This window comes from Falco naumanni, chromosome 9, assembly GCF_017639655.2.
Source record: "Falco naumanni isolate bFalNau1 chromosome 9, bFalNau1.pat, whole genome shotgun sequence".
NCBI classification, from domain to species: Eukaryota; Metazoa; Chordata; class Aves; order Falconiformes; family Falconidae; genus Falco; species Falco naumanni.
Window position 1 is genome coordinate 16787723 of NC_054062.1, and position 24321 is coordinate 16812043.

The window sequence follows — 24321 nt, forward strand, 5'->3', positions numbered from 1 at the left end:
AACACAAGGGAACAGTGTCTTGCCATGTTACCAGCTGTTGCCATCTGAGCCTGTATTAATTCACCAGTTCCTGGTGGAAAAGTCTTTCCAAATAAATTTGGGTTATCTTGTACTTAAGTAGTCTGTCAACAGTTCAGTTACCTAATAGGTAATTAAAATCTGCTTGAAATAGTAATTTGTGGGATGTTCAATTTTGGAAATGTACAAACTTAGTAAATTACCTTAAATAGATAAGTGCTGTGTTATAAAACTAGAAAGCTTCAGAGCAGCACTTAAATATTAAAAATGCATTTACTGTGGGATATTTAGCTCTTTGTATATTGCTAATGCCAATGGAAACAGGTAACACGTTAAGTTTTTTGCTAAGGATTTTGCAAATGAGTTGCAGTGATAAGAATTTGAACATAAGTGCTTGTAAATTAAAAATGATGTTGAGACTGCTTTTTAATCCAATATTTGTAGAAAATTTAACTGGTGCAGCACAAAGTCCAGCATACACTCTTAAGTGCTTTGCATATTCTTGTCTATAACTACATCAGTATTTTGGATTTTTCCCTCTTTTATTCATTGTTGTATTAATTAAAAAGTCTGTTTTGAAAATAGAATTCAAAATTATAGTAAACATTGTCTTCACCAAGAAAAACAACTTGTCTGAGGATTATTTCATCATTCTGTGCTGCAGAAAAAAATTGCAGTGTGTGTTGTACTTACGACTTTGTTCCAAAGTCTTGAGAGATGAAACTTGTTTTGGGTATGTAGGTAGATATTCCAATAAGGATGCAGACGTATCTTAGTCTTGTTATTTTGCTTTTTTTTTTTCCTTTCTTATTTTCAGTATTGAAAATAATTTGTCCAGGTTTGGTTTTTGTTAAATAGCCTGCAGGCTGTTTTATGGTGTACATATACGGGAAAGACCTTATCAATACCAACACTTCTAAGCCTGGCATTTGCAGAAATTCAAAGAGATGATGGCAACCTATTGGATCTTCTCTCTTTGCCTGTTCTTGCCTCCCAGAAATACTGAAACAGTAGCTCACTGAGGCTTCTGATGGTGGTCATTAGTTTGAGGTTCCTGTGGAAGACTATCTTCTTTTTTTTTTTTTTTTTTTTTTTTGTTTTAAATAGATTTTGGGAGAAGGTATATGGGTAGCTGCTGGTATTAATTGAGAAGTTGTGTATTTGTGCTGAAAAAAACCCAAACCTACAAGTACTTTTTAATTCAGAATTTGGCATTATTTTCCAGTGTGCTTGCCTAACTCATTTTTGTCTAACAAAATCTGAGCTAAATCTGTACTCTGAGGTGGTAAAAGTAATTCCTGAAAGGAACAGAGTACCCTCGCTTGTGCTTAAAGTGAGGAACACGTGGGGTGGTGTGCACTGTGATGGCAGTAAGTCTTGGGGAGTGAAGACAGTGGGTTGTCTTGGTGCTATTTTCCCCACCCTTGTGATGCTTACTATTTCTTTAATAATTCAAGAAATATAAAGGAAAATTAAGAGTAAAATATCAGACCAGATAGTATATGCAAAAGTCATATTTTGAGTTGGTTGTTCATGGTATACTCATAAGCCTAAACCATGGCCAGTGTGACTTAAAAGCTTCATATTTCTCATATACAGATATAAAAAAAATTAAAAAAATGAAGTATTCAAAATGGATTTTTTATTTTTTTTTTAACTTGACCAATATCAAAACAGTTTTATTCCTGAAGGAGTTAATGAGGGAGAAACTTGGAACCAAATGAAAGTTAGAAGTTGAATTGGATTTCAGGAAAATGGCTGGCGTGTTGAGTTGTATTTATTCACAAGGAGAACAAAAGAAATGTCTTTCTCATGGCTCTGTACGAGGCTGGTGCTCATACAGAAACGAAGTGTCTTGAATCAGAGTGTTGAGCTCCCTCCCAGAGAGTGTGCTGACAGTTAAAGGGCACTTAATTATTTATTTGAATCTCTGAAACTCTTCAGTTCAGGTCCATGTGACTGTTTCCTGAACATATTGCGATCTCCGAATGTGACAAGCAGATGCCTCTGAGCAAACAGTACTTATGAAAGACTTCTTTCTCATGAAATGGCAGATACATCCTGCAGGCAGTGGTGCTCGTGTCCTGCTGTTTCTGAGTCTTCTCAACAGAAATAGTCATTGAGAGGCCATGTCAGTAACGGAGCATGGAAACCAAGGGACAGGGCAGTGCTTGGAAATGACAGCAATACAGGAAAACAGAAATAAGGAATACCCTGCAAGTGCTTTTTCATATACTTTTATATAAAATGCTCACGCAGATCCCATGTTATTGTTCTATTTGCAGGGTTGTGGCCCTTACTGTTAGGATTGCATGTGTGTGTCTGCCATGTGGTGGGCCAGCAGCTGTGCAGCCTCTCCCCCTCCTTCCTTCCCTCAGATCATGGCTGTGTCTGACACTGAAGCACTATCACTTAAAAATGAAATCGGTATTTATAACTCTGCATATTCTAATCAAAGAGAGAGAATTATGTGGTGAGATAATGTGTGTAAAACACTTAGTATCTTGAACATGAACTGCTTTTCCTGTAAATCACATGCTGTGATGAGGGAAATAAAGCTCGGGGCAAATATTTAGAATACCTGTATCTTTATTTTAATTGAAGAAGACTGGCTGAAAACAGCAACTGAATGTTTTTCATAAAATGAGAGAAGTATCAACCTGTGTAACTAAAGTGTACTGTTTATTGATGCATCAGTTCTCCAAGTACAGCGGTGTCATAAAAATTTACACTTTAGGGTCATAGTATCTTTTTGTCTTTCAATGCTGTGATGTTTTATGCAGATGGGTTTAAAAACCTGGTAAGATATCTACTACAAAAGGACTCTTGTGTTAAATCACGTTTGCAATTGTAGACACACTCTGTGACTTGATCAGCTTCCTGCTTTCTCAAAATTACCAGTACTATGAACTATAACTCAAATAATCTATTCCTGTGAAGTAATCTTTGTTATATATTCTCCAGTCTTCAGCATTCAAAAATCTTTAGTAGTTTCTGCTTGTGACTTTTGACTAACAAATATGTCGGAATGGTAGTATTTCTCTCTAGGTGTGTTTAAAGATTCTTTGTAATCCTGTTACTTTTTTTTATTATTTCTGTGTGTTAGTGTTATTTATGTAATGTGAATTAAGATAAGTCTGTTCTACATTTTTCAGGTTCAAGCCATTTTTTCCATTTCAAGTAGTGCCACCCGATGAATATGAAGATAGAGACCTCTGTATACAGGATTCTCTATTGACAGAAGGGCGACTAAAAGTCACGTTAATTGAATGTACAAGGTATGTTTTGTGGTCTTTTGCTAGCTGTAGGCATGTTCTGATTCATGAAATAGCAACTTTGTGTCGTGATTGCCCTCTAATCAGGAAATGTATTTTTTTTTAAGTAAAAATGGTCAAATGAAGTTGCAGTAAGTTTCTGAGGCACTTCTATGTTTTGTGTGGGCGTGTGCATTTGCCTTTCTGCTGAATTTTGCCTGGTTACAAGTTAATCTATGCCTCCTGTTATTTGGTGGTTGAGTTTTTTTTGTTTTTGTTCAGCACACTCTTTCCAGGACAGTATAAGTGTTGTAATTATCCTATTGTATTATGTTGTAAGTGAAGGGAAATAATTGTTTCACTCAGTCTTACTTAAATTAATCCACATAACTTTTATAAGGCATTATTTGTTGCCTTTGTTTTGAACAAAATAATGGGAAGGAATAAAATCTACTTCCTTCACTCATTGAAGAGAAAGTTATTCTCATGAAAGCTGAAGAAAAGGTGTGTGGACTCTTCATTTGCTTGTTTGTTTTTTGGTGTGGTGTGGGTTGTTTTTTTTTGTGTGTCAGACTTTAGTTCTTGGTTTATGTTGGATCTTATCCAAGTAGTGCTCAGGTTTTGATCTAGTCATGTGTCGTTCTGTTCTGGTTTGCAGCAAGACCGTTTTTTTAAAAAACTTGTTCTTTTCATTGCTTATGAGCCCCTCTTTGCACTTCTTTCTGTAGCCTTGTACAACTGTCTGAACTGTTTGCTGTACTAACATTGTTTATCCACGCCATGGATTTCCAGAAGATATTTTTCTGCTTCTGAGGATTGTGTGGGCCACAGCAGTGGTTATTTTTTGTAATACAATTGCTGCTTACCTGTCTGCCTAGCTTTGTTGATATGTTTTCTGTTGAAGGATCCAAGAACACTAAGTGACTCTGCATCCTTGGCTCCTTTCCTCTTTACCCGTACTAAGGGCACTCATGATCTCTCTTCATAGGCAGTCTCCAATTTCAGTCCAGCAGTGTGTTCATTTTTGTTGTAAGAGGGCCCAAAATAACTACTATAAGTTGTATGCAGTGGTTCTTGGTTTGGAAAGAAATCTTTTAGATACTATGTCTTTCCTGAATCTGAAAGGCTGTATAACATCACAAACATATCACTAGTGTTGTTTCTTTCCACTACATTTAGAAGCCAGATTGCTCAGTTTGACATCATCCTCTGACCACTCAAGTGTTTTCAGCTGTCACAGATGCTTATCAGATGGCTGGGAGAGGATGCAGTCACTGGATTGCCAGGTCTTTTAAGCTTCAGGTCTGACTTAATCAGACTGGTTTATGCAGCTTGGAATTTCTCAACACACAGTTGAAAATTATGTCTGAACAAACACCTCTCAATTTAGATGTCTGACTCTTGGTTCCATAGTAATTCCTCAGATCTTCCAGGTGTCTCATCCTTTTTTGAACTAAACTACAACTGCTGTTCGTACAGTCCCCCTGTGAGTAAATATTCTTGATTACTTTGCATTGGAAGATACTGATGAGGTAGAAGCTGAAAGACATAGAGGATTTTTGTTGTAAAAGAAATATGCCATATATACAAAAGTAACAATGACAAAATTTCCCTTTTTAATCACCACTGTACATACGCGAGCTGGTGTGAGGGTTGCCTGGGACCATTCGCAATGGCTCTTTTGCAGTGCAGCACTGCGTGCTGAAATACGGAACTTTTTCATTTGTATCTGCCACAGGGACCTGAAAATTTTTCTTGGTGATCATTCTTGTTGCAGAATGAAAGATTACTTTCATTTCTGTGTGTTTTTTCAGTTTTGCTCAGTGCACCAGAAGGCTTTTATATTTCCTGTCAGTACAGTAGCCATTCCTTGGATTCTGTACAGAATTTGGAATAGGATTCTTGACTGCTACCAGTCTAGTCTGGTAACAGAGTTCTGCTACTTCTCCTGCTTAGGTCTGAAAAACAGTGGTGAAACTATAGTAATAAAACATTTAGCAAACATTTTTTTAATGTTGTAAATATCTGTTTAAATATCATTATAGTCTTCACATGACTAAATACCTGCACTTCTTGCACTACTTTCTTTTCTAATTGCAGGCTTGACCATATTAATTTCCTTGCTGTAATGTTCTTGAAAGAAAAATTAAATTTTGCACATATTTAAAATGAAATTCATGAAAAGATGGAACTTTGGTGTAAATAATAAGGAATATGTTTTGCAAATTTTTATCTGACCTGTACAAGAAAACTTGTATTTTCAACAAGTGCAATGCCCTCACAGAATTCAGTCATTGCAAAAGTGCAGTTATCTGTCATTTACCTTAAATTCTTAAGGAAAATGGAAAAATAGTGACATGCTGTTAACTTTTGCTATATTAATTGCTTTGAGAAGATACACTGTGAAAAAAGCCTTAAAGCGTTTAAACTCTGATTATATTAGGCGAGAATACTCTCTCAAAACTGTTATCAGGTGGGCTTTCTAGATTAGCATTTGTTTCAATAGGTAACCGTTGTGAACAAGGAAATTTTCTTTAGTTATTTAATAGAATAACATTATAGAATAGTTATTTAGTAGAATAGAGTGTACCTGAGACTCCAGTTTGGAATTTTATGTGTTCTTTTACTTTTATCTTCAAGTGGACTTTAGTGTGCAGCAGTGTCACCTTTAAGTATGTGAATATTGAATCTGCTTTTGACATTCTTAAAATTTGGGGGAAAATTCTGCTTATTTTTAGCTCCTAGAATACTTGCAAATACAAAGGCCACAGTTGAAATTAAAAATTTAGGAGAGGATTGTAAAGGAAATAAATCGTTTGCTTTTACATACCTGGTTGTATGTAAAACATACGTAAAGGTTGGTGAGTACTTTGCCTGTACCAGATTCTTGTTAATTTGCAGATCAGTAATTCATCATCATCCTACAAAAAGCAGAAACTTGATAGCCTTTGTTATTCATCCTTCTTTCTGGAAGACTATAAAGACTCGCTTTAAGCTCTCAGCTTGAGAGTTGTGGTGACCCACAGCCTGCATGCACTTGAAGTGTTTGCCCACTGATACAAAACAATTGATGTCTTGAAGTTCTTGTAGTGTTCAGGCTAAGTAGGACAGCTACAAACAACTGTGTTCGTATCTGTAGATAGATACTCTGTTGAATTACGTTCTTCTGCCTCATGCTTGCTTCAGGGAATCATCCATTTTGCACTTGGAGGAGGAGTAGAAATTAATTTTCTGTATGCATATTTTAATCACTCAGGTGGTAATTTAATCACGTTCCTTTATTGATTTAATTATAGCTGGAGTTATAAACTTTGTTTCTGGCTGTCTTTCATACAGATTTTATAAACTTTCAATCTGTAGGATAGATCCCCTTAACGTCCGGTTGTTTTGGTTGAATGTGTTGTGACACAATCTTAATGTCAGCCTTTATCTTCACCTGTGTCACAGAATACAGTACCTCTGTATGCTAAAGGAGGTATTATTCAAACAAAAAATTCCTTAGTGTAGTAGCAGTTAAAATTTCCCCATTGTCTTTCTGAAGTTGGAAATTGAATTCCAAACTCCAGCATGAAGAGCTCTTTAAAACTTAAATGTGTGGTTTTGCTGTCCTGTGATACATTCTTTAAGTTGTGTATTGGTAACCTATTGTAAGCTGAAATCCTGTTATGGCTCATTGCTTTCCTTGTTATTTTTCCATTGTTTCCATATAACCATATGTTACGGTTCTGGCTGGAAATTATGTTTTATTCCCATTTTGAGGTATCTCCTGTTGTTGTTCTTAGTTGCCCCTAGTACAGGACAGCTAAATGGCTACTGTACTGATATTTTAGAGAGACAGTTATTACCCCTGGGAAATTCCTGAGGGTGTGTCTAGGTGACCAGAACATAAAATGCATGCAACCAGTGATCAGCTGTGGAAAAGCTTTGATGAACTGTCTGGTATCAGTGAGGCACTGATGAAACCCTGCGTTACTCTAAAGCAACTACTTAAAAGCAGAACAGAAAAAGCCACAGCGAGCTGGCGGGGATGGCTTAAAAATAAGCAAAGGTGGCGTGAGTTCATCTGTTCAAGTAACCTTGAAAAAACTTAGTCTTGTCCTCACAAAGTACCTAATCAGTTGATTCTGAGGCTGGATTTCTGCTTACGGTGATCATATCAAGAGCGTCTAGACAAACAAGTGCTGGTGGTCAAGCTGGACACTAACCCAAATGTGATCTTCCCCTAACATCTCCTCCATGCATTCATGTACTCAGTTAAAGACCAGTTAAACAATTCTTCGGAGAGACATAGAGAAGAAATATTTTTTTTACCTCTTCTTGCTGCAGTGTAAGCTAGAGAGCTGTTGCAGCCAGGGAGGTGTTTTCCCTTGGGGATTGGCTTTAGTTTACCATTTCGAATTGTTGGAGAAAGTTGTTTTCAGTAGCTTTACTTGAAACTTACTTTTCAAAGTATGTTTACTTTATATCTCCCCACCTGGTAGGCTAGGCACTTTTCGGTCATAAATATTTAACCTAGAAACATTGTTTAACAACAAGATAAACAGAGGAAATTGACGTGGGTTTCTGTCAGCTTTTGTCTTTATAGTCTAAAGAGTTGTTTAACATATCACAATCATAAATAAGATGCTTTGGATGAAAGCTTAAAAACTGTCCTTGTCAAATGTATGTGAAAAGTTTGTGTGTGTTAAAATCTAACAGCTCTTTTGAAAGAGTGAGATTTGTTTGAAGTTTTATTCCAAAATATTTATCTGCTTCCAGCTACTGTGAGTAGCTGTGTACAACTTTATTGCTGTTTTATAGCCTAAAAGTTATTGGGTTTTCTTTTATAGTAGTACTGATACCTACCTGAAAAGCTTTGTAGCCTTCTGGAATAGGGAGTTATGCAGGAATGGCTCTTTCATTTGTTATGAGTATTACAAAAAATTACAGATATAAGAGGATCCCAGTTTAGTGAAATAGGAACGTAAGCAGTAGTAAACTTAGCCTATAGTGACATTCTCTTGAACCAAGAAGAGCTGCAGTATATTGTGAAGTTCAAGACTCAGATGGAAGACTTGTGGCTGTTACTGCTTTTTTAAAAAGAAAAAAATTTGGAAAAATACTAGTCTGCTGATCGACCACTTTATTTAAGAAAAGGGAAAGACAATAACAAAAAAACCCAAGCCCAACCAACGAAAAAAAAAAAACAAACAAAAAAGACCCCTAGCTAAAAATTTCGTTATATTTGATATTTATGGAGTTCTTCCACTAGAGGGTGGCAGTGCCTTTCCTTTGGTGTGAAGCTGTATGGACTTCTCTGGGTGTACACATTGATAATAATAGAGTGTATAAATGAAGATTGGTAAGTTTAATGTGGTAAAGATAATATGGTATCTGGGATATATGTAATAGTATGACAATTCTTACCATAGGCTTTTCTATTTCAGGTTACTTATGTTTGGATCCTATGAAAGAGAAACAAATGTTCATTGCACAATGGAGCTGAGCAGTAATGTTTGGGAAGAAAAATCAAGAAGTTCTATTAAAATGGTAAAAAAGGGTATAATCTTTGCCTATTCCAGTATATCTTGTGTTCTTAATACATTGTCTAGAAAGAGTGTATTTTTGGACAATCAAATGGGTGATATAGTGGGGAAAAAAACAACCCAAAACGTACTAGACCAGTGTTTTGGTTTGGTTTGGGGATTGGGGTTTTTTTTTGATCCGAAGTATTTCACTGTCAAACTGACATGTATGGATTATATCATGTTCTATTGTCACATCTATGCTTAAAATGTACCTGGTTTGAATACATTGCTAACTGTCCATCTGCATTAAAACAAATAGTGTCAAGTAAGCATTTTTATAGCCCTGTTATATTTGGGTGGGGTAGTGTTCAGAAAATGCTGAGTAAGATACACCTGTCTTTTACTGGCCAGGAGTGTGTTCCCTTCTGGTGTGAGGGCTGAAGACACGTGTGCTCAGAGAGCAGCTCATGTGACTGACTTCCTTCTTTTCCCCTGCATTTTGTGAAAATACAGGCAATTGCCAGAGATCTCTGACTTTTTTTACAGCTTATGAATCCTACCCTGTCTGCTAAAGAAAAATACTTTTACAAGTGTCTGCTAATACAGAAAGTAGTAGTATTGGTGGTATTGTAAGTCAATATTTTACTAATTAACATACTTAGTAACATTAGTTTAGGAGCATTCAGCGTACAAATAGCCTTTTTGTGTGTGTGTGTGTATGAGAATGAGTTACCTCCTCCCTGGCCCCTTGAACAAGAGGTACAATGTATGCAAGAGCCTTTCAGTTTCACATTAGAGCAATATTGTGGTAGTTATCAAATTGAATTAGGCTTATAGTGAGCAGTAAGTAATGTGCTTATTAAAAACCAAAGCAAATCAAAAGAAGAACAATCTACAGAGGCTTTAAAAAGACTTTATGTTAACAATTGGTGTCATGCAAAGAAATCACTGGAACAAAAATCCTGCATTTTACCTTCTGCTGAGTGCCACTAGCTTAGGCTCTGTGCTTTTGTTACATCTGACTGGTGGTGTTTGGACAGCAGTGTCGTTTTTCCACTGGAGCAGCAAGAATCCAGAATTTCATCATCTCATTCAGTTTCTACAATTAAATTCCACTTTGCATTGTTTTTAAAACTCCTTGTGACAAATGCTATGATTCTTATTTTTGACTTACTGTATATTATGGTTTGCAAAAAAACTCTATGTGGCTGAGCAACAGACAGAAAGCCTTTTTTTGTTGTTGTTGTCTTAGCTGCTGTATTCTTAGTCAACTGAAAAACTTGAAGGAAGGGTACAGGTTCACCTATGCTTTCTTAGGGTAGCCTCTAATACTGGAGGGCTTTCTGAGTGCGTCAGGGAAATGACAAGCAGGGAGCCTGCAGCTGCAGCACAGGCTGAGACTTCAGAGAACTGTGGTTCAGCAGCCAGACATCATATAGAAACTGATGGCAGCTAGGGACTACGTTCTCCAGAGTTGTCTCTGTCTTGGCCCCCTCTCTACTCACTCCTAATGCAGTCAGTGGTGTTTATGTGCTTGTGAGTTAGCCATGTCAACTCCCTGAGTTGGCTTGCCGGGTGATGGCTCTAGTGCTGGTGGAAAGGAGAAAGAAGTGTGGGATGGCAGCAACTTCAGCTAGTTTAAGCTGCTGAAGCACAGCACCACCAGAGGTGATGGCATGAAGTGTTCCAGTGGTCCTGAAAGAATTATGGTTTGCTTAACTCTAGAGGTTGCTAGATTCCTTGAAGCACGAGGCAGGAGGTAGATCTGAGTGGTTTTTGTAGACCTATTTGTTTAATCTGGTTTATGCAGTAGTTTTTAGTTGTGTTAAACTTTTTAAATTTGTTTTAATCTAAAGGTTTAAGCCTCTTTGCATGATCGCATAAGGATACATAAAGGTAGGAGCAATTTGGTCTTAGTAGTTTAGCCAGTTTATGGTCTTAACCCCTTCCTAATAATAATAAGTATTTCAAAATTTTAAAGAAACAAGCAATACTTCTAGCATTCAAAAAAAAAAAAACCAAAACAAAACCAAACCCCAAAAAACAACAAACCCAAAACCCCAAACAGTTTTAGGATCTTCTGGACCTGATCATGCTAATACTTACTTATGGGCATGACCCTTTTGTTGGGATAAACAGTGTATGAAACCTTGCACAGAACTGCAGGGTTGGTGGTCTGGCAATGAAGGTGTCAGTACACTGATTTACCTTTACGTTTCTCTGGACAAATGAATTTGGTTATTTTTAGATAATTTTGAGTAGTAATATTGGAGAATATTCTTTTACACTTTTAACAGAAGAGGGGGAAAAAACCCCCAACTTTCCACAGTCAGTGTGGCACTGGTGAGTTTGTGACAGCAGATGGCAGTAAGACTAAACTGATGGTGGGTGGAATGGCTTGTTTTTAAGTTACAGAAAAGTACTCGGGGTGAAACTCTCAAGAACTCATCTCTTTCAGCATCTAAAATGAAATGGCAGGTTTTTCAAATTTCATAAGCTTTTGGAAGTCTGGCCTGTGATGTACAGAAGGGTTTTCTGTCCATCAATGTTGCAGTCCTTCATTAAGCATCATTCAAACACTGTGTGTGCCGGAGCGCGGGGACTCCTTGATCTGAGTTGTTGCATCTCTAGCTCTGCTGTCAATATGAAGAATTCATTGTGCTCAGCTACCTTGAACTTAAGGCCACTAGGTAGGTGGCCTAATTTTAAGGTCCTGCTTTTGAAAATCTTGATATCATAGAATATGGAAACTGGAAATTAACAGTACTACCTTTTGCTTATATTCAGCAGATGCAGGGACATCATGGAAGTCCCTTTTCCTTAGGAAATCAGGTTAAATATGCAAGTTAAGTTACAAAATGTTAGAACATCTCACTGAGTGGCAAGAGTATCGCCAAAGATCCTCAGCAATGTAAGAAGTGTTGCTGACACACTTAACATGAACTTAGTTATCTTTCTCAGAAATTGTAACTGTGTGAATAGTGGAATAGGAAGTTATAAAGAAAAAAAGTGATAATTTTCAAACAAAAAGTTTACTTGTATCTTTGTGATTTCTAGCTCTAGTGCAGCGTTAGCCACAAGGCAGCTGACTGTAGTACTTTGTATCTTCCTGATATTAAATCCTTCTTTTAATGCTTGTATGTGCAATAATTATTTGAGATGAAGTCAGAATTAATAACAACTTCAGAAACTATGGAGAAGAAATGATAGACTAAGTTGCAGTGAAAAGTAGAACGATATGTTCTGGTTTAAAAGCTCTAAAGTCTAAGTCTCACAGTCTGAATCAGAGGATGTATTGTTGTGACTGTTCTACAACACTCATGAGGAAAAGTTCTCATAACTTCCTATACTTCCTAGTGTTTTCATTCTTTATTATGTTAGTTGTGATAAAAGATTAGACAGATTTAATACTTCATAATGAATTTTGGCAAGGATTTAATCTGATCTTATTACTTATGGAATATTGGTAGGTGTCAGCATTGGTTTTGAAAAAAGATGCTGTGTTATTGAACATGTCTAGAGCATTATTGAAGTGTCTGTTATAATACAAAGGTGTGTCAGGCTTCTGTTTTGTCAAATCAGTCTGAAACACCAATAAGACTTCAGAGAGGTGGTTTGGCATGTTCCCATGTGACATGTGAACATTCCTAAATATCTTAATTAGTAGTCCATGCAGCTGGAATTAACATTAATCACTGCACTGATATGTAAAACTTCATTATGTATGGATAGGATGTAGTAATTAGCATTAACAGCACTGGATTACTAGCCAGGTGTTGTGTGGCTAAATAATTAGATGTCTAAATAATTATATATATGTTTGTAGTTATTAAATGGAGGCTGTGCCATAAATGGGGTTATATCTACTGAACTGCCAGTTAACAATACCAGATTGATTTCTACAAACAAAAAGAATAGTTCTGTCTCTCCTTGGAGCACATCTATTGAGAGTGAGTGGACCCCTGGCCTGTTACACTTGGTGAGAATCCTGCTGCTGACTTTACCTGTGCCAGCACTTTGTGCATAGTGTTGTAGAAGAATAACATAATTTTTCACCAGAAATTGAATTTGCTTTTATGAATAAAAGGAAAATATAATCTGTCTGCCTTAAAAGTGGCAGAAGAATGGACATAGAAATGATCTTGAAATATTAGTAACAGAGACTTGAGGGAGCTTTGCAGCTGGAAGTACCCCTTACATTGACCATGCAATGCCTTGAGTGCTGTATGGGTGCTCAGCTGGTCTGAATCTTATTTCTTATGAACTGCTCTGCCTATTTTGGTAGTCATGTTGCCTTTCTTTAGGTACTGATTTTTCTGACAAAGTTAGTTTTCTACAAGTTGTAGATACTATTGCAAATAGATTGCTATCCTAGATAAACTTATACCCAGCAAGTGTGTACACACTCTAAATGGTTTGTGCTTTTTATTGGTTGTATGAATGTGAAGTAGTGGGGAAGAGGTGCTCAACTACGACAAAATGTATCCGTTCCAAGTTTTCTCTTAAGTCTTTCTTTTTTATAGAAATTCAGAGGTACAAGAGATTCATTATCGATCTTGAAATAATAAAGTTAGATAATCCAAGAAGATACGAGGAAACACCTTGAAACTCTGGTTTCAACTAATAGGTAGTACTACAGGAATAGCCACAAGTTTGTATTCCTAAAGGTAGTAAGTGTTGGGGCATGTTTGTTGTTGGCATGTTTTTCTTTTTTCTTTTAATTTTGGAAACCCCTTCTGTGAATACTTTAGCAATACAGGAACTGCATTTCATATTCTGCAAAGTAAAAATTTCCATCTAAAACACCACATCTAGTAGCCCATAGGATTCACTTTTGTAACAGCTGAGCACACAAATATCCTCTGAAGTAAACTAATAATAGAAAGAAAGAATTAAAGAATTTTAAGATTAAGCATCCCACCACTTTTTTAGGAATTCTGCCTGATGTTTTCTCCAGTTCATTCTGAACATTGTGGTCAGCACTGCAGTAACTGAAGGGGAAGACCAGTGACACTGTCTTTTCAATCTTGCACTCTGAATTTGTGGATGTATATACATTCACATATGTAGGCCACAATCTCCAGGCCTTTTGGTGAGGATATCTTGATGGAAATGGCCTTTTGTAGGCACATTTAATGGTAACTTTGAAATTGCTGTAGGCAGGCTGGTTGGCACCTGTTCATCAAAACCAAGTAATATTTCTCAGCCTTTGTAAAACTGAATTTCCTTTATCAGGGATTAAGGGAAACTTAAAGGTATTCCAGTACTGTAACTTATGAATGTAAAATAAGAAATACAGTAAATCAAATCCAGCACTTTCTGAAATGAGTTGCCTGAAGATACTAAACAATAATGTCAAAATTTAAAGCAACTGTGAAACGTTAATTTGTAAATACATGGAGTTAAATGCCTTCCAGTTGGCATTTCAGTGTGCTTATTTAACAGCCTGCCATTTCAGCATTTAATCCTATCAAAAGAAAGGAGGCAGATTAAAGCAAGAGAAGCTTTTTGAAAATGTCACTTTTTATGAAAATTCATGATCTTGTAAAATTTGATATTTGTAAATACAATGGGGAATAGTTCTGAGATTTGTACCTTACATAATATTCTGTAATCCGTTTTTCAAATAAACTTGAAGGCCATCAGGATTTTTTTGGTCTCATCCTAAACATTTAAGCCTTTTGACTTGCAGCTTCAGAAAGCTTTTCTGTGTTTTAATGAGAGACCTGTGAAAATGCACTGTACATCTTGGCTGCTCCAAGACTATTGAATATGAACATTAAAAAACCCCAAACCACTAACAGCTTTTTTAGATTAATTTTTTATTTTGTAGTTTGTGTATATTCAGATAGATGTTTAGAACCGAATGTCATCGCTCTAGTCACAGTGTGACCTGATACTTCTTGCCTGCTTATAAATCATTCAGTATCTATCATGCACTGCATCCTCTGTCATGCGTACCCTTGCCTGGGACAGGGAGAAAGCAGGGCTTGCCACACTTGTGCATTTGGTGGCAGACACTACTAAATGCATTGTGTGCGGCCAAGTCCATAGCTTCCCTTACACGCACCTTCTTTCTTTTTACGTCCAAGCCTGGATTTATGATCCTTCCTAGCCTCCCTTGGAGTGCTGCAGAGATTGACTTCTTGCAATGAATCTGACTTGCTGAGTTTCAGATTTTATGTACCAGATAAAAGATCAACAGATAAAATAACTTGAGTGGGAAGAATCTGAAGTGAGTAGGTCTTAATGCTCTATGTGTGCTTGCGCTTCCCTATCCCCAACTTGTACTTCAAGAGCTGACAGTGAAACTTGTCCGTGGTACTTATACTTATGAAGAGAAGTTCTTCTGCAGCCAGATACTTGTCTCATATAGTGAAATAAGTCTGGTTTGGAGCCGCTTAATTCTAGTCTAAATCACTATTGGGTTTTGTAACCAAGTTATATTGCAGGTGCCAGTGGTGATACTGTCTGTTCAGTTGGGGTCTTCCATGCTGGTGTTTTGCAGGGTGTTGTATTCTCTGAAAGCATGGTAGTGACCTCCTGATTCATCAGGAAGAGACACAAGTCTTTTAGATGGCTATGTTGGGTGAACTCACCTGCCTAAGACCTTTCTGCATGGCTGTTCTAGGACAAAAATTACATTAAAACTTCAAGCTTGATCAGAAACTAGTTCTGTTCTTTTGATGCTTTTTATAGAGCCGATGAACAACATTCATTTTTGCTGTGTTTTTTGCTTGCAGTTTACTCATATAACCACCAGCCTGTAGTGCAGATTCTTTGAGTTACCTTTTAGTTGCCTATCTTCCATATGCTCCTTATAGTTCCCAGTTTGAATAGCAGTGGTAAGCTTTTGTCATACTTTTTAAATTACAACTTTGCATTTAAAATATAACAGTGTTTACTTAATGGTTTTGTATCTTTTCCTTAAAAATGCTTGTAAAAACTAAGATGGGCACACAATTTTAGTGTGTTAGTAGTTGTGGTGATGATGACCTTTTTTCTTTTTCTTTTTTTTTTTTTCCCCCCTATTCTTATCTGTTCTGCTGCATGTCCAAATGTTGGATGCAGGGAAGAGTTTAAGTAGGTGTTACAGCAGCTGTATTTCTCATTTACAAAGGTTGATTTACAATGATAGCTGATCTTGCTAAATAAATAGATGGTTGATGCATGAAAGCTAACTTGTTTGTATGAACAGTATGGCTTATTGTAAGAGAGATAACAGTGTTTTATTAACCAGAGTAAACAATGTGGTTTCTGGGTAATTCAGTATATTTCTGGAATGACTTTCTAAACTATTTTATTACATCCTATTGCAAAGTTGTATGGCCAGATGAGCCAGCAGCTCATGCTGGAGGCTGTTGCACGTGGTTGGAGTGGAAGGGGAGGAACCTGCTAAAACACAGATATCCACAACCACCTTTGGAAAAACAAGCTGTTTTGACTCTTGTTCATTTGTAGTATGTTTTAATCTTTGGTCTTCTAGTTTACTTTTAAAATGCATTTTCTTAGAGCATGCTTATAAAAGTCAACCTCTTCTTAATGTACTAGACTTTTCTTTTTTCAAGTTGAGAGACTGGGATCTTTTCCTACGAAGAGGTAGTAACTGGGTTGAAACTAATGTACTCATTTGTATGGGTTTTAGTAATGTTTCACTGCCAAATCAGGACCTCACCAAGTAAACTGTTGGGCACATGGAAAACTGTTTGCTTCCATTGGTGCACAGTTTAATCTCCCAAAATAATGAAGAAGGAAGCCTGCATTTGGATGTTTAATTACTGAAAAAAAATGTGTTTTCCAGGTGGTAACAACGCAAAGAGAGAAAACCTGGAGGTGGGTAGTAAGTCTAGTAAAAGGGGTCCATGGCTGTGAGTAAAAATCCTTGTTAAAAAAGTGAGGTGGTGGCACTTGGTGCTCATATGCTCTCTTATGTTTCTTTGTGTTGTAGGCAGTCTTAATTTAGCCTAAAACTCTGCATCAAGGCTATGAAACTGCTTTCAAGGCTATGACTGAGCTTACAGTCCTGCTGGAGAGAGTAGTAAATACATAACACTTTTGTTTCATTTATTGAACTTTTGCAGTTTGGCTACGAAGGGTGTTTAGCTACAACATGGGTATGTCTATGATGGGTTTTTATTCCTTGCAAACAATATTTGAGCAAAGAATTCTTTGTTTAAACACAGTTGTTTCCTGGGCTTGATAAATGTTTCTATTTTCACTACAGTTCTTGAAACTTTAGCTATTGGAAGAGAATCTGAAATAACATATATTCTAAAAATATACTTGTAATAGCTAGGAACAAACTTTTGGCCACCGTTGTGAGCAAATGCATTCAGGTTCTTGCCAACTGATGTGCAGAAGTGCATTAGGAACCGCAGTCTTGGTTACATATGACTGAGGTAACCAAGAATTGCCATTAATTCCTAAGCTTAAAAAATAACTGCTGGGAGGAAGTAATTTTATGAAAGGTTATTAAAGCAATATTCTCTCATCTAATAATTGGAATAAAAGTAAATGAGATTTACTAGAAAGTAAAGAATCTGATTCTATCTTAAGAACACAGTATTTACTTTTACAGAAGTTAGTTTCATTTCTGGATCTGTTTTGACAGCTGGAAGTAGAAACCTATAAAGGCACTGGAAATGCATCCTGGACAGAACAGACTCTCTTCTGCATGTCAAACAAATAATTTAGTACAACAAAGAGATCTCTTTTGATATTGCCAAACCCCCAACCCACTGTATAACTCTCCAAATGTTGAAATAAATATTTTAAAGCTACAGTAGAAGAGAAGCAAGGAATGTTCCTGTGGCTGCAGGAAGAAGAGTTTAGGGAAGGATGCTGTATGAGTCTTGACTGATTGTGGCCTGGGCCTCCTTTTCATCAACGCAGTAGTAGAACAGGAGCGGTGAAAGCTAATTCCTTCCTCTTACTGCTTTTCTGTCTCTATCAGAAAATAAATCTTTGACATTGAAACTTGGCACTCCTTATTTTTTATTTTTACTTTTTATTGGGGAGTAGCTACCAACTTCTGAAAGGAATTATTCCTCTTCATCCTTTTGAAAGCTAGACTTTTTTTCTTTTTTCTTGCTATGTGCTTCCTGGTAGCTGGTGTCTAGTAGTCCTACAGATTACTAGGTAAGCTTCAAGTATTACGTATTGTTAAATGCAAAGTGCAGGAGTATAAGTTCTATTGTCAATAGAATAGATTTTAATTTTTTTAAAAAAGTGGTATTTCTATTGAGGCAACAGCATAAACCCAAAATAGGAGAGCAGTGGTTAACCTGCCATTTACTGGAGAGAAGATTTTGCAAATAGAGCATGAGCTTGAAGCTTATAGTCATTCTTTTATCTGTCTATAGGTATCATACATTTCTGCCTGTCGTTAATTAAGGAAACAAAAGCAGTTGAGAATGCTGAATGGCAGGCAGCTAGTAACTACCAGTTGTCCAGAAACACTTTAAAGCAGTGCCTTCTCTAAGAGAGAGTATGGCTGATACACAAAATTTGAATGAGTGCACTGTACCTGCAGACATGCACTTTTTTTTAGTATCTGTCTATCACTTCGCCCTTTCCCCGCATATCTTTAGTTCCATTCTCTGAGTATTGCTGTCATTTATCTTGAATACTTGGCATAACGTGACTGTTGGTTGGGTGTCTTATGTAGTGTAAGGAGTAATTTTTAATTGGTTATTGTTAGTATGGCATTTTTTCATTATTTAATAATTTTAGAAAGTCATACTTAGTCATGCTGTGTTAAGGCAGTTACATCAACTGAGCAAGCATCATTCAAGTCTGGAGACACAAGTTTGATGTCAATTTCAAAGTGTCTCGTTATTCATTCAGAAGGTCTCGCCTTCATATTAATTTGGATATGTCTTCCATCGTATATCCTGATGAGCATCTGTATACCTGTATAGTGCTTTTTTTTTAAGAAGTAGTAAAGTAAAAAGAAAAGAAAAAAAAATTAATTTGTAAAATCTGTGAGTATGAACTTCTGTTGAAAAAAATGTGAGTATTTAACTGGGCAGAGACTTAAACCAAGGAGGCGGCTCAGTTTGGCTCTAGTCCCTCCCTTAGCCCTGTGTCCTCATTAAAGCTTCGCTGGTTGCGTTCCCCAAACAACACAGAGCTGCAACATGCCCAGGTGAAAAAAAATCTAGTTTTCTGTAGGTGTGCATTGGCTCTCAGGCCCCACACCACAGCAGGGACACCCAGCCTGGCCACTGAGAAGGTCCTGCTGCCATGGGAGTGCCAAGGGCTGTGGGACCACCCCTGCCCTTCTCCCCTCACCTTTGAGCTGGGGTGGATCTTGCCACCTTCCCATCAGGACCATGTTTATCCCTGTGAACCACAGTGCTGTCAGCTGCCATGGAGAAGGGCCATTACTAAAACCCATACATATTCTCCATGGAAGCAAGCATTTTCTCTCTCTATGCAATAAAACCATAGCTCTTCCAATAATTATAAGCACCATATTACTTGATGTCATCATTATATACAAGTTATGATCTTTGCACACTGCTTTTGACCTTGGACTGCTTTGTATGCAAAATACTGTTTCGAGTTCTACTCAAGTGTGTCCTTGTATGAAAATGGCAAAAAAATCAATGATGCTTCTGCTGAAAATATATAAATTACAGTTCATTTGGGTATTTGTATGACTTGGCAGGGTAGAATTACCTCAGGCTTAATTATCTTGCAGTGCTCTTGTTCAAATGGTATTAAAGTATGTAAGTCAAAGGCTATTTTTGTGAACTTCAAGAGTTCAAGAAGGGCAAGCTGTGCATGATGAACACACATGTTTATTCATTATGATTTCCTTCTGGCATTGCAGGCTAACAGACTCCTAAGTAAAAAAATAAAATAAAATAAATAAAACACTGCACTGATAGGTTTGGGTTTTTAGCTCTCCAAATTGTCGTCATTTTTCTCTCACAAAGACGACAATTCTTCATACTTTTCTCTGAATACATTGTAGTACACACATGGCAGTCTCTGCCAAAGTGTGACATGGTACACAAACAGGTAGCTGAAAATCTGAATTTAAGCTATGGATTTCTTGGTAATTGATGTACATTAGTGAAGTTCTAATAATCAGAGGTTATTGCCTGGGAACAGGAAAATTAGGAATGTTTTGCCATGGTGCCGCACCCACGGACTTGCAGACTGCAGTCCTCCAATCCAGATCTAATTCTGTTTTCTCTCCATCTTCCTTTCCTTGCCCAATTCTATATACTCAAGTGTTTTTACTTTTTTTTTCTTCCCCCGCGCGCCCCCCCCCCCCCCCCCCCCCCCCCCCGACTTATGTAATTTTTGAGGTACTTTTTTTTCTTAGTAATTTTTCAGGTACTTTTTTCTTAGGCTTTTTAGGGTGTTGCAGAGGTTATAAAAGCAAATAAATTTTTAGAGTTAACACATCTCTTACTTTCATGAACTATGGTGGGAGTTAAGTGTATAACAAATCACGAGCAAGTTGATGATTAAATTTGTAATTTTGTATTCTGAAGCTTTGCTACAAGATATTTAATCTTTTTTACTTTTTTTTTACTGTAAGGTATTTCATCATTCATCAAATTGCATGGTTGGTTTTTCTATACAATTCTAATCTCTTAAACATGTAGGTTTTCAAATAAAATATTTAAAAATATGTAAGTTTAAAGAGAAACCTTAGGCTGCATATTTAATACTGAATGTGCCATTTATGAACAGTGTCTTTTTTGTCATCACAGCCTTACAGTGATGGTCAAGAAAGTATAGTACCATGGCTTGATATCAAGTATTCAAATTATATCACATAGACTGTTTTCATCAACTTTTTGGATGCAATTTTCAATTTTTTTGTTTGATAAAGCTCATTCAAATTATTAAGTAAACTGAATTATTCATACTTAAGAAGTCAAAGAATCAAATAACTTTTTAGTTTTGCTACTGATGCAGATTTCATCCTTGTAATATGTGGAAAGATATTTACCACCTTACAAGTAATTACCACTTTTAAGGACACAAGTATTGATCTACTTAAGGACAGCTTCTGTCACATGTGCATTTGCCAGTCTTCTCCCCCCGCCATTGTTCAGTATGACTTATTTTTTTAGATATTTGTATTTCTTAAGAATTCTGAGGTGTTAACTAATTCTGTGTTCGTTTTTAAATGACTGAACTGTAAATTTTTTGAGGAAGGTAGTTGGGTTGCAGTCCCAAGCAAGTCCTGCTTCTGGTGGTGGAAGAAAGGAGAAAGGGAAGTAGAAAGGTGTTGCATTATGAAATCTGCTGGGTATTTTTCTTGTATATCTCACCAGCTACTGATAATATCTGTTGCTAATTTAAAAATAATAGAGCATATGAAGTTATAGTGAGAGCTGAAGTAAAAGAAGTTTTTAGGCTTGACGTAATTTCCTATCCATTCTTTAATCTACCTTACGACAGGGAGCTGAAGAATTGGTATATTACTTCCCTGAACCAGAAAATCCTTCAACACAAACAAAAAAACCTCTTGTCAAAATGCATGAACTCTTTATTTCTATTATGGGTAGTGTCCTGCTTCTTTTGTAATTACATATATATTTTTTTTCTTTTTTTACTGTTTCTGGAAGACTTTTTTTTCTTTCAGCACTTTTGCATGCTTCAGTGTTAGTGGTTTGAGGTCTAAAATTGTTTTCTGGAGAACTCGTATGTTCTGCTACCTCCAGAAATAATGAGGGGAGGTAAATTATGAGATAGATTTCTGCCAGAGTCATGACTAAATCTTGTGATAATGCACAATGCTGGTCTCAAAAGTTTAACAGAAATCCTTGTGGCATAGCTAAGTGGGTTTTGTTTGTTTGTTTGTTTTTTTTTTGTTGTTTGTTCTCATAATGCTTTTTCATAGCCTGAAATAGAGGATATTCAACTCTTTGTTTAAGTAGTTATACCAATTCTGTTTTCTTGTCATTCAGATACCTAACTACAGGGGGGGAAAAAAATAATCCCATTTTTTGTTAGTCAGTTATGAACATATTGATTATGTGGAGAGAAAGCTGCAACATGAAGGTCCCTTCCAAGCCAAACTATTCCATGAAAAATTCCAACCTAAATTCCAACCTTTGGATTTTATTGAAGCATTTGTAGAGGCAAGGTTGCAAAGTTGGATAGCATGTTGATTTTAGTTTACAGCTAATGTTCAGTTTTTAAATCATTCTTTGGATATATTGGGAAGTGATTCTTATGCGTGTTTGGGGGGGGGGGAAACATCTAGAATATTTTTCAAGTGCAAAGCAAATATAGCTGGATATTGATCTCTATTGCAAAGTGAATTGTCAGCATTTGATAGTTGGTCTTAAAGATCTTTTTCATTTTAATAGTTGTGACAATCTTTATAAGTGATGAACAGTAACAGTATGAAAATCTGGCTTCTAGGTGTGCTGTTGTCTTGGTGCTATTAATCAGATGTGACACTGAGCTGCTGTTTCAATGCCTGGCAGCGACTTGTGCCCTATCACCATAAACAAATGGATTTGATGTGATTTGTGCTCAACAAAATAACCAGAAATAGATGTGTGTTTGTGGAAAACTTTACTTGTTATATAGTTGCGTGTTTATACTGCAGTGTTTTGTCCAGAACTTAATTGAAAACAACTCAGTGTGGTTTGGGTGCCTTTCTACATAGAGAAAGATTATTATATATGTATACAAAACCTTGGCCTTTTTACAGCAGTTATTCAGAATAAGCTAGATATAAATCCTTGTCTCTTCCGACCTTGGTAATGTAGAATTTCAGAAGAAAAGTGATCTGTTTTTAGGAGGCAAAGGGTGGGATTGGGAGGTTGTATGCAACAGGAACTTCGTTTTGATTCAGATGGAACTTCTATTTAATCTCTGAAGAGCTGTTACGATGATGAATCATTTCACTACATCTGCTTTAGTTCCTTTGGGTTTAGCTAGTTCTGTGGGAATGCAGGAGCCTGAGCACTGATTGGGTCAAGCAGGATATTTATTATTCAGGCTTGTGCTTTGCTTTGATAGCCATCTAGCCATTAATGCTGATGAGAAATACAACAGTTGTCAAGAAGATGGTATGTTTATGCAGTGCAGAAATAACAAACACTGTTCATTTAAGTGCTGTGATATGTCGGATTGTAGAATTATGTTGGTTCTAGGTACATGTGGGGTCCCTGTTGGCTTTGACTATGTTATTGATAAGAGTGTAATTTGTGTTACCCAGAATTGTAATGGTTTATTTGTAAGAGAATAGGATTTTTTACTTCTTTTTTTCTGCACGTTCTTGTGTAAGTAACTCTTTAAATATGTTGCTTTTTTAATAAGTCGAATGACACTGCTTGATTTCCTCAACTTTGGTACAAAGCTTAATCTGATAATCTTGTTAAGCGTTGAGGATAGTGGAAGGGGTCAGCCCGGCTGTGGGGCTGTGGGAGAGCTGGGAAGCCCAGTGCTGTGCCTGCTGCTTTGGCCTCTCCTGGCACTGCTGGTGCTCCCTGGCCCTGCCCCTGCCTCTGGCAGCACTGACCTCTTCCTCAGAGCAAAGCTGCAGCAGGGATTCTGCTCCCATCCCAAACCCAGGGCTTTTGCTGAAGATTCCCAGGCAAGGATTTATGGAGCTGCTGCTCATTTCAGATGATTCACTGTACTCCAGATGTAGCTGCAGTTAGCATTGCTGTTGCTCTAAAGAAAACACTTCTGCTCCAGAATACAATCAGCCTATAAATAATACGCTTATTCTTTCCATCAACGTTTTTCCATCAGAAATAGAACTTTTAAGCCCTTTAAAATATGACTTTTAAGCCCATTAGAAGATCTAAGAGTTATGATTTATATGCATTGGAAAATAGTATTGCATATTTTATTTCCATGGAAACTAGCCTCTGTGATGGATGTTACCATAACTATAGTGGATAATAACTTTTCATAATTTTGTTTTAATGGCAATATACATGTCAATAATCAGATGGTTAATGCTGTTGGGTGTGATAGCCAAAACTGCCAGGCAGTTTCTTTGTGTGGAGAGGACCCTTTACCATTAATATTATTTCCATTATAAAGAACTTTTACCTGATAGTCCAGTATTTTGAATTTATTGCATGAAGATTAACAGTAACTGGTTTATCACTATAAATTAGGTACTTCTAGGATAAATATAAATACTAGCTGGTTTAGAGGGTTTGCGTTTACTGTGTACACTTGAATGTCTTTCATCTTTTTTGCTTCCGTCTCAGAGATGAACAAAACCCTTGGCTGGCCTCTCTCATGTACACATATTCACAGTGCATAAACTCTTTATGTTCTCATTAATCTCCTTTATCTGTAATTTGCATTGCAGTGATTCATAAAATTATACAAAGAAAACTGTTAACTGGGTAAACTTTTTATTGGTGTCACACATGGTATTATTTATAAACTTAATCTGTTCTGTGTAATACCCGATTTCAGTAACCTTATTTCAGTATTTACTGTTAGCCTACCTGAGTGTTTTTACAAAATATTTCTATGATAACCAAGTCATCCTTAAGCAATATTGGAGGAAGCCTTTTTTATATCACCATTTA

The 24321-nt window shown here is 36.6% G+C and overlaps 1 protein-coding gene across 1 annotated transcript in view; it reads left to right on the forward strand.

Annotated features, from left to right (window-relative positions):
• Nucleotides 1–24321, forward strand: part of PDZD8 (PDZ domain containing 8) — a 58840-nt gene that overhangs the window by 16793 nt on the left and 17726 nt on the right. Inside the window, exons 2-3 of the mRNA XM_040605823.1 lie at nucleotides 3174–3296; nucleotides 8699–8801. Coding sequence (XP_040461757.1) covers nucleotides 3174–3296; nucleotides 8699–8801 — 226 coding nt within the window. The remainder of the gene's footprint in view (nucleotides 1–3173; nucleotides 3297–8698; nucleotides 8802–24321) is intronic.